Raw genomic sequence first — 13444 nt, forward strand, 5'->3', positions numbered from 1 at the left:
ATGTTGATATATTGTTACATGTTGATGATATATTGTTGCATGTGGTTGATACATCATGTACATATTGTTGATACATTGTTACATGTTGTTGACACAAATCCATCTAACCAAAACAAGTTTTTTTTAACCTTTACTCTGTTTTGAAAACGTTTTTTTGTAATTATTAGGAGTGTCAAAAAACAGGTTTTCAGATTAATCGCAATTCTTTTTTGTAACAATTATTATTGATTAAAAAAATTAATCAAATCGATTTTTCACTTTAATTTAATTTTTTTCCAATCTGTCCTGTACAGCCATTTAGGAAAATCCTATTGTTGATCACAAAATCATAGTATTGATGATCATATCTGCTGTATTGATTGACTTTAAAAAAGAGAAGTGTTGGATACTTCTCTTGTTGGCTTATTTGTATTTGACTTTATTAAATATTTGGCTAGAATTTCATTCAACAAAACCAGTTTTCATTCTTTATTAAATATTTGGCTAGAATTTCATTCTACAAAACCAGTTTTCATTTAAGTAATATATAAATGAATCAGAGCTGTTTATGTATTTTATGGAACTGGCAGCCAATGTTATTAAAAAAGTATTGACCCCGAAAGGGAATAAGCGGTAGAAAATGGATGGATGGATGGATGATTTTGAATCGAGAATTGTTTTGAATCAAATCGTTTCGAATCAAATAATTTCAAATCAAATCGAATTGAATCGAATCGAATCATGTGGCGCCAAAAGATTCTCAGCCCTAGTAATTATTAAACCAATTAACACATTGTGAGAATCGGTTTAAATGGACGGTCGATTCTGAATCAAATATTCACCCTGTAATCGGAAGGGGATGGAAATTCTTGGTGCCCTATAGTACGAGGATGAAAGTGAAGTTTATGGTGGTCACGTACCTTCTTTGAGGTGAAAGTGCAGGACGTGTTTTGAGCATAGGGCGTCAAAAAGTCCAACTGCAAGGAGTACAAAGTTCCTGTTTGTCTTTTGTCCAAAAGAACACGTGCCCGCCACGGTGTGTGAGTTGACGGGCAGGCTCACCTTCAAAAGTTGCCTCGGCCGCTGCTTGTGAGGGACGGCTTCCTGCAAGACCCCCCCGGCCTGGTTACGGCCCTGCAACAGCTGGCGGATCTGCCGGACCACCCCCAAGCCCAGCATCAGCTTCTTCCTCTGGAGCAGCACCTCCACCCGCTCTACCTCCTCCTCGTCCTCCTTCTTCAGCGGGACCGGAGCAGCAGGCTGAGGAGCAGCGGCGAGGAAACGTGATTAGTTTTCGTTGCATGCTTAAGTAGCGGGCCTCATCTGGCTCGTTTGAATACCGCCAGTGGGTCAAAGGGGAGGAGGACAATTCATCCTGGCACAAAGGGCTCCAGGGCGCCCTCTTGTGGCGGGCCCAGCTGCAGCCTGAGGCCTCACCGGCTGCGGGTCCGCCTCCGGGCGGCCTGTGCGCGGTCTGCGTCGTGTGGGCCCTGGTCTGGGCCGCTCCCCCGCCGTCTCCCCCAGACAGTCCCGCTCCTTGTCCCGCTGCTGCTGCACTTGCTGCCTGCAAAGTCAGAGGGCTGATTGTCACGCTCGTCGCACTTCTCGCCACCAGAGGGCACTGGTGGCGAGAAAATCCAACAAAATAAGAGAATTGTTCTTGTCTTTTAGGTCACATTGCGTCCCCTGAAAAGGGGCAAGCGGTAGGAAAATGGATGGATGGAAATATTGATCTCTTAAGGAATTATCGCTCACGCAATAAAATTATTAAAAGTGCAAAGGGAAAGCTTTGTTTTCCGAGCTAGTCGCTAATGACCTCTGACCTTCTTTTTAATGCCCGAGCCCAGGAGTACACACACAAGTACAGTAAATACAGTAATTCAATACTTATTGGCGTGCAGAACATGGGAAAATGGACATGTTAAGAATTATGATAAGAATTAGGTTTAGGGAGTGTAAAATACTATATTTATATCATTTACATTATTATTGTTATTAAAATGGAAAGTGAAACAGCAGGGCCGATCAGAAGGCTTCAGTGTATGTGTGTGTGTGTGTAAACTCCATCCATCCATCCATTTGCTTTAACCTGTTCGGGGTCGCGGGGGGTGCTGGAGCCTCTCTCAGCTGCACTCGGGCAGTAGGCGGCGTACACCCTAAACAAGTCGCCACCTCATCACAGGCCCTATTATTATTATTTTTATTATTACACATGCACGCACAGACACACACATACATATATATATGTATGTATATATACATATATATACACATATATATATATATATATACATATATATATACACACATATATATATATATATGTATATATATTATATATATACATATATTATATATATACACACACATATATATGTACATACATACATATATACGTTATATACACACACACACATTATATATATATACATATATACACATACATACCCATGTATATATTTCCATATATTTATATACATAAATACATACATATATATGTATATACACGTGAGTGTTGGGTATACATGGTTTTACAAACGAATGAAAAGGGGGGCAAATAATACATTTATGTGTGTACATTCATATACATGATAAATGTAAAATACTTTAATTTATTTTATATTATTTACATTATTAATATCAGAAATGGAATGTAACACTCAGTGTGTGTGGGTGTGTGTGTGAGCTCCTTTTCATTAATATTATTTTAATTGTATTTTTTTCTTGATTTAATCAGTTTTATTTTTATTTTTCATGTATTGTTTTAGTTGCCCTCTATATATATATATATATATATATATATATTTATATATATATATATATATATACATACACACATATACATAGGTACGGCGTGGCGCAGTGGGAGAGTGGCCGTGCGCAGCCCGAGGGTCACTGGTTCAAATCCCACCTAGAACCAACCTCGTCACGTCCGTTGTGTCCTGAGCAAGACACTTCACCCTTGCTCCTGATGGGTGCTGGTTGGCGCCTTGCATGGCAGCTCCCTCCATCAGTGTGTGAATGTGTGTGTGAATGGGTAAATGTGGAAGTAGTATCAAAGCGCTTTGAGTACCTTGAAGGTAGAAAAGCGCTATACAAGTACAACCCATTTATCATTTATTTATATATATATATATATATATATATATATATATATATATATATATATAATGAAATAAGGTATATTGATATATATATATATATTAATGTGTGTGTGTATATTTATATATATATATATATATATATATATATATATATATATATATATATATATATATAATGAAATAAGGTATATTGATATATATATATATATTAATGTGTGTGTGTGTGTGTGTGCATATATATATATATATATATATATATATATATAAATATATATATATATATATATAAATATATATATATATAAATATATATATATATATATATATATATATATATATATATATATTTATATATATATATATATATGGCTTCACGGTGGAAGAGGGGTTAGTGCGTCTGCCTCACAATACGAAGTTCCTGCAGTCCTGGGTTCAAATCCAGGCTCGGGATCTTTCTGTGTGGAGTTTGCATGTTCTCCCCGTGAATGCGTGGGTTCCCTCCGGGTACTCCGGCTTCCTCCCACTTCCAAAGACATGCACCTGGGGATAGGTTGATTGGCAACACTAAATTGGCCCTGGTGTGTGAATGTTGTCTGTCTATCTGTGTTGGCCCTGCGATGAGGTGGCGACTTGTCCAGGGTGTACCCTGCCTTCCGCCCGATTGTAGCTGAGATAGGCGCCAGCGCCCCCCGCGACCCCGAAAGGGAATAAGCGGTAGAAAATGGATGGATGGATGGATATATATATATAATGTAATTTCCTTGTGTGCTTAGTTTTACAGGACCTTCATTATGGAGACTATCATTAAACAACTTCAAGTTGGAGTCGTTCCAGTTTTTCTTTTTTTAAGGATTGTTTACTGATCTGCCAAACTAACGGAAACAACAGAAGAATATAACAAACAATATAATGTAAATAGAAAAAGATATGTCGATACTAATAACGAATAACACATAGGGGTGTGAATCTTTGGAAGCTTAACAATTCGATCCGATTACGATTCCTGGGGTGACGATTCAATTTACAGTTCAAAACCGATTCTTGCAATGTGATATTTGGTATAATAATTATCATGAAACTTTTTCAAAAGACAGGTTACAGGTTAAAAAAGCTCCTTCTGGTTGCACTAAGTCGCCCTAAAAGACCTTTTTAAAAATGTTTTACTACAAAAATGTATAAAATAATTTTTATTGTTTTTTCCAAACAATTTAGAAAATTATGAATCAATTTAGGGTTAGGATGTACCTATACTTATAACATGAGTATAATTCATAGGGGATGAACTTGTTTTTACTTCCTTTGGCTTTGCAGCATTTGAATGAGACGCCAACCTCTACCTGGAAGTAGTTCTGCCTAGCAACAGCCCAGCATGGTTACCGTATGGCTACATCTCCAAACGCACCTGGCACGCTCCTGACGGGCTCTGGAAACTTCCGTGGTCTGGACCAGCGCGTTGCTTTGGTCGAAGAATTTGTTGTACTTGTCTCCCCCGCCCGCCTCCCGGGGAAAGATCCTCCTGAAGCCGCCTAGGTGCTTGCTCTCGTACGTTGCTGTCTGCCGGGCGCAGGCCGCCTGGCACCGCCGCAGATCCTCGGACCTCAAAAGGTCAAAGACAAGGAAGTTGAGATCGACTGATATGTTGTTTTTTTTCAGGGCCAATACCGATTGTTAGTAGTCGAAGATGCCGATAAGTGATATTTGGAGTTATATAAGTTATTTAAACATTAATATTATATGTAAGTAAACATCTGGACAAGGCTTTAAGTTGTTTTTTTGAACATAATTTTTTAGAAGAGATTGACATGTTTGATGTTGTGTATAATTTAGCAGCAAAAAACATCAAACACCTTTAGTATGTGTTTCTAAGAGGAGCATCAACATTTTATTTCAAAATAATTAAAATCCCCTGGAAAAATTGGTCACTATATGACATTTCTCTAAATCACAATAACTTAACTACTCCATTTTATAACATTTTATGACACTTTATGGATTTAATACATTGTAAGGTTTCTGAAATATTAAATACTTATATAATCATCTCATATTTGTCAAAATATTTACACAAAGTTTGCATTTTTGTCATAAATATATTTTCTGTCGTCTTCATGTCCGTCCATCTCAGTGACGTTATTTGATTGATCATGAAACTCGTGGCGCTCAGAGTGTTGCAAACGGCGGCTTGTCGTGCCACTCCATCGCGGCAGTCGCCAAAACAAACAAAACGGGACCGGGTATATGCCAGAAAAGAAGGACAAAAGCTGGATTTCCTGGCAAAATTAAACGTTTTGACAGGTAAGCAGAGTACTGTGGGCGAGCAGCACTGCAGAAGGGAGAGAAAGGGGGCGTGGCCTGGAGAATAATTCAAATAAATGCCCTGTTAGATATCGAAACATATTTGGGGAGAATTTTTGACAATGAAAGTAATATTTGTTCTTACATTAATTTAAAAAAAAAAAAAGGTTCCAGCAAAAAAGGAACTTTTCTCATGCAATATAAAAGGCTGGTAATTGAGCAGTACTTTTTATTTATCTACTTGACTAATAATCATTGTTTAAACACTAGATAACGGTATCATAAGTGTAGTTCATTTGTAAAAAAACAAAACAAAAAGAAGTCTGATAACGAAATATGTCATATAATATGGGTGTGTTTTTAGAAGGAAGGACACCTGTTGTGGGTGGGGAGAACACCTGAGAGTTCCTACCTGGCACGTCTGGATGGGTTATCCTGCAAACGCTCTTTGGCCCGCCTGCGCTCCTCCTTGGAGATTCTGCTTCTGTTGCAGGCGTCCAAGTTGATGATGAGAAGCGTGTCGTAAAGCAGCGCGTCTTTCACCTCGCAGTCCAGCGGCGAGTCGGTGGTGAAACTCGGGGAGTGGTTGACCTGCGGGCACAAATTAGCTGACTGTTGAAAAGTCACCTTGGTATTTCTCATTTTGTATTAAAAAAACTCAGATATGCTAAGAAGTTATAAACAAAAAAACATCCAGAGAGTAAAGCGCCCAAGACCAAAAACATTTGATATACAAAGTATGAATCTTTGTGTTATTAGCATGAACATTCCAACTTTTGCTACGCCGTAAAAAAATTTAGATTTTACAGGAGACAACACAGTCATCAACACTCTACTGTAAAAATACAAACCCCGTTTCCATATGAGTTGGGAAATTGTGTTAGATGTAAATATAAACGGAATACAATGATTTGCAAATCCTTTCCAACCCATATTCAATTGAATGCACTACAAAAGACAAGATATTTGATGTTCAAACTCATGAACGTTATATTTTTTTGCAAATAATAATTAACTTAGAATTTCATGGCTACCAACACGTGCCAAAGTAGTTGGGAAAGGGCATGTTCACCACTGTGTTACATCACCTTTACTTTTAACAACATTCAATAAACGTTTGGGAACTGAGGAAACTAATTGTTGAAGCTTTGAAAGTGGAATACTTTACAAATCTTGTTTTATGTAGCGCTTCAGTCGTTCAACAGTCCGGGGTCTGCGCTGTCGTATTTTACGCTTCATCATGCGCCACACATTTTCGATGGGAGACAGGTCTGGACTGCAGGCGGTCCTGGAAAGTACCTGCACTCATTTTTTACGAAGCCACGCTGTTGTAACACGTGGTGAATGTGGCTTGGCATTGTCTTGCTGAAATAAGCAGGGGCGTCCATGAAAAAGATGGCGCTAAGATGGCAGCATACTTTATGTTGTTCCAAAACCTGTATGTACCTTTCAGCATTAATGGTGCCTTCACAGATGTGTAAGTTACCCATGCCTTGGGCACTAATGCAGTGGTTCTCAAATGGGGGTACACGTACCCCTGGGGGTACTTGAAGGTATGCCAAGGGGTACGTGAGATTTTTTTTAAATATTATAAAAATAGCAACAATTTAAAAATCCTTTATAAATAAATATATTGAATAATACTTCAACAAAATATGAATGTAAGTTCATAAACTGTGAAAAGAAATGCAACAACGGCGTGGCGCGGTGGGAGAGTGGCCGTGCGCAACCCGAGGGTCACTGGTTCAAATCCCACCTAGAACCAACCTCGTCACGTCCGTTGTGTCCTGAGCAAGACACTTCACCCTTGCTCCTGATGGGTGCTGGTTGGCGCCTTGCATGGCAGCTCCCTCCATCAGTGTATGAATGTGTGTGTGAATGGGTAAATGTGGAAGTAGTGTCAAAGCGCTTTGAGTACCTTGAAGGTAGAAAAGCGCTATACAAGTACAACCCATTTATCATTTATTTATTTAACAATGCAAAATTCATTTTTGTGGACATGTTCCATAAATATTGATGTTAAAGATTTCTTTTTTTGTGAAGAAATGTTTAGAATGAAGTTCATGAATCCTAATGGATCTCTATTACAATCCCCAAAGAGGGCACTTTAAGTTGATGATTACTTCTGTGTAAAAATCTTTATAGTTGAATCACTTGTTTATTTTTCAACAACTTTTTAGTTATTTTTATATATTTTTTTCCCAAATAGTTCAAGAAAGACCACTACAAATGAGCAATATTTTTGCACTGTTATACAATTTAATAAATCAGAAACTGATGACATAGTGCTGTATTTTACTTCTTTATATCTTTTTTTCAACCAAAAATGCTTTGCTCTGATTAGGGGGTACTTGAATCAAAAAACTGTTCACAGGGGGTACATAACTGAAAAAAGGTTGAGAACCACTGCACTAATGCACCCCCATACCATCACAGATGCTGGCTTTTGAACTTTGCGTCGATAACAGTCTGGATGGTTCGCTTCCCCTTTGGTCCGGATGACACAATGTCGAATATTTCCAAAAACAATTAGAAATGTGGACTCAGCAGACCACAGAACACTTTTCCACACTTTTCCACTTTGCATCAGTCCATCTTAGATGATCTCGGGCCCAGAGAAGCCGGCGGCGTAGAGCTTTAACTTGCACTTACAGATTTAGCGACGAACTGCATTTAGTGACAGTGGTTTTCTGAGGTGTTCCTGAGCCCATGTGGCGATATCCTTTAGAGATTGATGTCGGTTTTTGATACAGTGCCGTCTGAGGGATCGAAGGTCCCGGTCATTCAATGTTGGTTTCCGGCCATGCCGCTTACGTGGAGTGATTTCTCCAGATTCTCTGAACCTTTTGATGATATTATGGACCGTAGATGTTGAAATCCCTAAATTTCTTGCAATTGCACTTTGAGAAACATTGTTCTTAAACTGTTTGACTATTTGCTCACGCAGTTGTGGACAAAGGGGTGTACCTCGCCCCATCCTTTCTTGTGAAGGACTGAGCATTTTTTGGGAAGCTGTTTTAATACCCAATCATGGCACCCACCTGTTCCCAATTAGCCTGCACACCTGTGGAATGTTCCAAATAAGTGTTTGATGAGAATTCCTCAACTTTATTCGTATTTATTGCCACCTTTCCCAACTTCTTTGTCACGTGTTGCTTGGCATCAAATTCTAAAGTTTGATTATTTGTAAAAAAAAAAAAAAAAAAAAAAAAGTTTTATCAGTTTGAACATCAAATATGTTGTTTTTGTAGCATATTCAAGTGAATATGGGTTGAAAATGATTTGCAAATCATTGTATTCGGTTTATATTTACATTTAACACGATTTCCCAACTCATTTTGGAAACTGGGTTTGTGAGAGTGGTACCATTTTTTTTTACATTTACAGTAATGCACTGTAAAAAACTGACTGTAGATTTTACAGTACAAAACTGGCAGCTCAGTCATCAATATTTTACTGTAAAATTTACAGTAGTTTCTGCACTGAATAATTGTAACTAGAAAAACAATAACACTGCTATTTTTGCAATAAAATTCCAGTGACTGAGCTGCCAGTTTTTTTTTATGGTAAAATCTAATAATTTTTTTATAGTGTAGACATTTTTTTTTTTATGTTGAAGCTAACAACACAAAGATTCATACTTTAAATATGACATGTTTAAGGTCTTGGAAGTGTCAAAGTTAGTTGTTAACGAACCCCAAGATGCAGAGAAGGAGGCAGGCATGGAGTGAGAAAACATGATTTAATCAAAATAATAGAACAAGAAAAAACAAAAGGGTACTAACACAAAGCGCGCACGAGGCGGATAAACTTAAGAGAGCTAGCTTGGGAACTAGAAAACAAAAAGGAACTTAGCATGGAAGCTAGCAAAAAAACAAAAGGGACCTAGCGTGGAAGCTGGTGGGTAGCGAACAGGAAAACAGAAGTTGTTACTTGTAGAATGAAAACAAAACAGAAGCAGGGAACAAAAGACAGTAACCTATAAACAAATATAGCTTACCGCTACGCTGCAATGAAACAACACGACAGGTAGGAACAACAAGAGCGACAAGAAGTGACATCGACAATAATCTAGCAACTGAGTAGAGGACAAAAACAGACCCAAATAGAAGTGGGCTGATTGACACCAGGTGTGGCCAGGTGCCAATCAGCCGCAGCTGAGGGGAAAACAGCACACAGGGGAAAAAAACAGGAAACAGACAAATTAAGAGCGCTGACAGGAACTAAAAACAGGAAATACTAAACACACACACAGAGGAAATCTAAAACACAAACAAACTGTCAGTGGCAAGCCTGACCGGAAGCAGAGGTTTTTTATATACTGTAACTTCTCAACATAGAGTTTGTTTAAATCCCCCCAAAATGTTTTCAATACTATTGTTTCCAATAAAATTCTACTAACTGAGCTGCCATGTTTTTGTGACTGTAAAATCAAATTATTTGTATGTGCATTTTTAATTTACAGTTCATTATTGTAAATTGAAAAATGATATCACTTTTACTTTTCCCCAAAAATTGTACTGACTGAACTGTCAATTTTTTATACTGTGAAATCCCAATTTTTTTTAAAGTGTAGAAAAAAAATATGAATGTTGATGCTATTAACACAAATATTCATACTTTGAATATCAGATGCTTAAGTTTTTGGACGCCAATTCTTTAGATGATTTTTTATAACTTTTTAGCATATTAGAGTTTTTAAAAATCAAAATAAAGAAATTACAGGGCAATGTCACTGTTTTTTCCAATAAAATTCTAGTGACTGAGCTGCCAGTTTTTTTCTTACAAAAAAACCCCAAACTGTAGTTTTTTTCAATTTACACTGCATTACTGTAAATTGAAAAACAATACCACTGTTATTTTTGCAGTAAAATTCTAGTGACTGAGCTGCCTGTTTTTTTTACTGTAAAAATGACCAATTTTTTAGATGTATTTTTTTACACCTATGTAGCATATTAGAGTTTTTTCAAATACATCATTATATATATTTTTTTAATTTAAGGAGCAATACCACTGTTATTTTTTACCAATAAAATTCTAGTGACTGAATTGCCATTTTTCAATTTGTAAATATCTAAAGACTGTGATGAGCTGGCGACTTGTCCAGGGTGTACTCCGCCTTCCGCCCGATTGTAGCTGAGATAGGCACCAGCGCCCCCCGCCACCCCAAAGGGGAATAAGCGGTAGAAAATGGATGGATGGAATATCTAAAGATTTTTTTTTTGACAATGCATTACTGTAAATTGAAAAACAGTACTACTGCTATCTTTATGGTAAAATTTTGGCAACTGAGCTGCCAGTTTTTTACCATCAAATCTACTGACTTTTTCTACAGTGTGCTTTTATGACCTCTCATTACTTATTATTGTTGTGCTTTTATCATTTTTAGAATGTGGGGCCCACTGGCCGCCCCTGGCTTAGCAGAAAGTGCATTACATAGTAAAACATTTTTTTATTTTTATGGTAAAAACTGGCAGCTCTGTCATCACAAGTTTAGTGTAAAAATAAAAGAGCTACAGACTTTTTGGAAAGTGTACTTACATGACACTTCTTTGCTCTTTGTTTTTATGTTTTTATCACTTTTAAAATTTGGTTCTACATTGGCTGAGCAGGAAGTGCATCACACTGAAAAAAACAAAACAGTAGATTTTACAGTAAAAATGGTAGCTCATTTGCCAGAGATGTAGCTGTCTTTTCATTTACAGTAATGCACTGTAAAAACAATTATAGACTTTACGGGGGAAAAAATTGGCATCTTAAGTGCCAGAATTTTACCATAAAAAAAAAGATAGGTCACTCGGGATGGGTACCGTTCACATTTGAACCCATACGGTACCAACTCAGGGTACCTGGGAATCAATACCAGAACTCAGCGGTACTAATTTTCGCTAACTTTGTGTGTGTTAATAAATATTGTTTTTTAAAATAAAATCTGATTTGTTATTGCGAACATTTAAAAATGATCTGATTATGATAACTGCTGTCCAGTTGTTATATCCTATTTTATTGTCATCATATTATTATTAGCAGGTATGACATTAAGTTGCAGCTGCAAGTCCAAGACAGGGGCGGCGTTACCTCCAGCAGCCAGGGCCTCAGGCGGTGGTCCAGCAGGATGTCGAAGCCGAGGATCTCGAAGCAGGCACTGGCGGCGGCGTGGTCGGGGAAGCAGGTGTGGTAGTTGTGCTGCAAGACGGGATGGACCGAGATCAGCGTCTTGACGATCACGTCCTCCATGTCGCTCCACAGCTTGGCCGTGTCGCCGCACGCCGCCTCCAGCCGCTCCATAAGCGCCGAGAGCTTCCTGCAACCAAGGAGATTACAAGCGGGCGCGGGCGCGATCGCGCGTGTCAGGCACTGTTGCCGCGGCAACATACCGCTTGCTGCCGGTTTGGTCGTCGCGGACGAAGTTGTGGCTGTGCTTGTTGATGGAGTAGTTGGTCAGGTGCATGCACACCTGGTCCTGGGGATGTCACATGGTCTTATTCCACATATCAAGATGGCGGGCACGCTTGGTCTACTCACCACGTTGCCGTGCGTCGGGAAAGTGTACTTGGTGGTGCAGAAGCGGGCCAGACCCTCCTTGAATAGGAATATCCTCAACGGGTCACATGACGTCACCAACACGTACAGACGCAGGTCGAACTTGTAGCCGTCCACCACCAAAGGCTGGGAGCCCACCATTACACACAGTCAAGCAGGTGTGTGTGTATATATATATATATATATATATATATATATATATATATATATATATATATATATATATATATATATATATATATATATATATATATATATACACACACACACATATGTATGTATACATATATATACATGTTTATATATATATATAATATATATATATATATATGTATATACACACACATTATACACATGCATACATACATATGTATACATACATACATACATACATATATATATATATATATATATATATATATATATATATATATATATATCTCAATCGTCCTGTAACCTTAGCAGAAAAACAGCTCCAAAGCATGATGTTTCCACCCACATGCTTCACAGTAGTTATGGTGTTCTTGGGATGGAACTCAGTATTCTTCCTCCAAACACGACGAGTTGAGTTTATACCAAAATGGATACATGGATGATACAGCAGAGGATTGGGAGAATATCATGTGGTCAGATGAAACCAAAATAGAACATTTTGGTATAAACTCAACTCGTCGTGTTTGGAGGAGGAAGAATACTGAGTTGCATCCCAAGAACACCACACCTACTGTGAAGCATGGGGGTGGAAACATCATGATTTGGGGCTGTTTTTCTGCTAAGGGGACAGGACGGTTGATCAGTGTTAAGGAAAGAATGAATGGGGCCATGTATCGTGAGATTTTGAGCCAAAACCTCCTTCCATCAGTGAGAGCTTTGAATGGTTGACCAAATACTTATTTTCCACCATAATTTCAAAATAAATGATTTAAAATTCCTACAATGTGAATTCCTGGATTTTTTTTTTCACATTCTGTCTCTCACAGTTGAAGTGTATCTATGATGAAAATTAGAGACCTCTGTCATCATTTTAAGTGGGAGAACTTGCACAATCGGTGGCTGACTAAATACTTTTTTGCCCCATTGTATATATATATATATATATATATATTTATATATATATATATATATATATATATACACACACACACACATACACACACAGGTGTATGTATGTATACAGTATATACATATAGGTATGTATATATATATATATATATATATATATATATATATATATATATATATATATATATATAAAGATTTGGCCTGTTAAATTACACAATTGACATCACATTTGATTATTCCTTATTTTTTACGTCGTAAAAAGAAAATCTGTGGATTTTACTGTAAAAATCTTTAGTTTTTTTTACAGTAAAATTCTGGCAGCTGAGCGGCCAGTTTTTGACCGTAAAATCTACAAATATTGTTTTTACTGTGTAATATTGTGAAAAAAAAGTAAAAATTTTTTAAGGTAAAATTCTGACGACTGAGTCAGCTTAATACCGTAAAATCTAGAGTTGTTGTTG

General features: G+C 37.5%; 1 protein-coding gene across 4 annotated transcripts in view; it reads right to left on the bottom strand.

Moving 5' to 3' along the window:
* Positions 1–13444, bottom strand: part of ttll6 (tubulin tyrosine ligase-like family, member 6) — a 35297-nt gene that overhangs the window by 3359 nt on the left and 18494 nt on the right. For all 4 annotated transcript variants that reach the window (XM_061908142.1, XM_061908143.1, XM_061908145.1 and 1 more), the window contains 8 exons: positions 11904–12047; positions 11756–11841; positions 11457–11682; positions 5791–5969; positions 4486–4680; positions 1417–1543; positions 1042–1239; positions 900–956 (listed from right to left, as the gene is read on the bottom strand). In XM_061908142.1, coding sequence (XP_061764126.1) covers positions 900–956; positions 1042–1239; positions 1417–1543; positions 4486–4680; positions 5791–5969; positions 11457–11682; positions 11756–11841; positions 11904–12047 — 1212 coding nt within the window. The remainder of the gene's footprint in view (positions 1–899; positions 957–1041; positions 1240–1416; positions 1544–4485; positions 4681–5790; positions 5970–11456; positions 11683–11755; positions 11842–11903; positions 12048–13444) is intronic.

This window comes from Nerophis ophidion, linkage group LG08 (assembly GCF_033978795.1).
Source record: "Nerophis ophidion isolate RoL-2023_Sa linkage group LG08, RoL_Noph_v1.0, whole genome shotgun sequence".
Taxonomy (NCBI): Eukaryota; Metazoa; Chordata; class Actinopteri; order Syngnathiformes; family Syngnathidae; genus Nerophis; species Nerophis ophidion.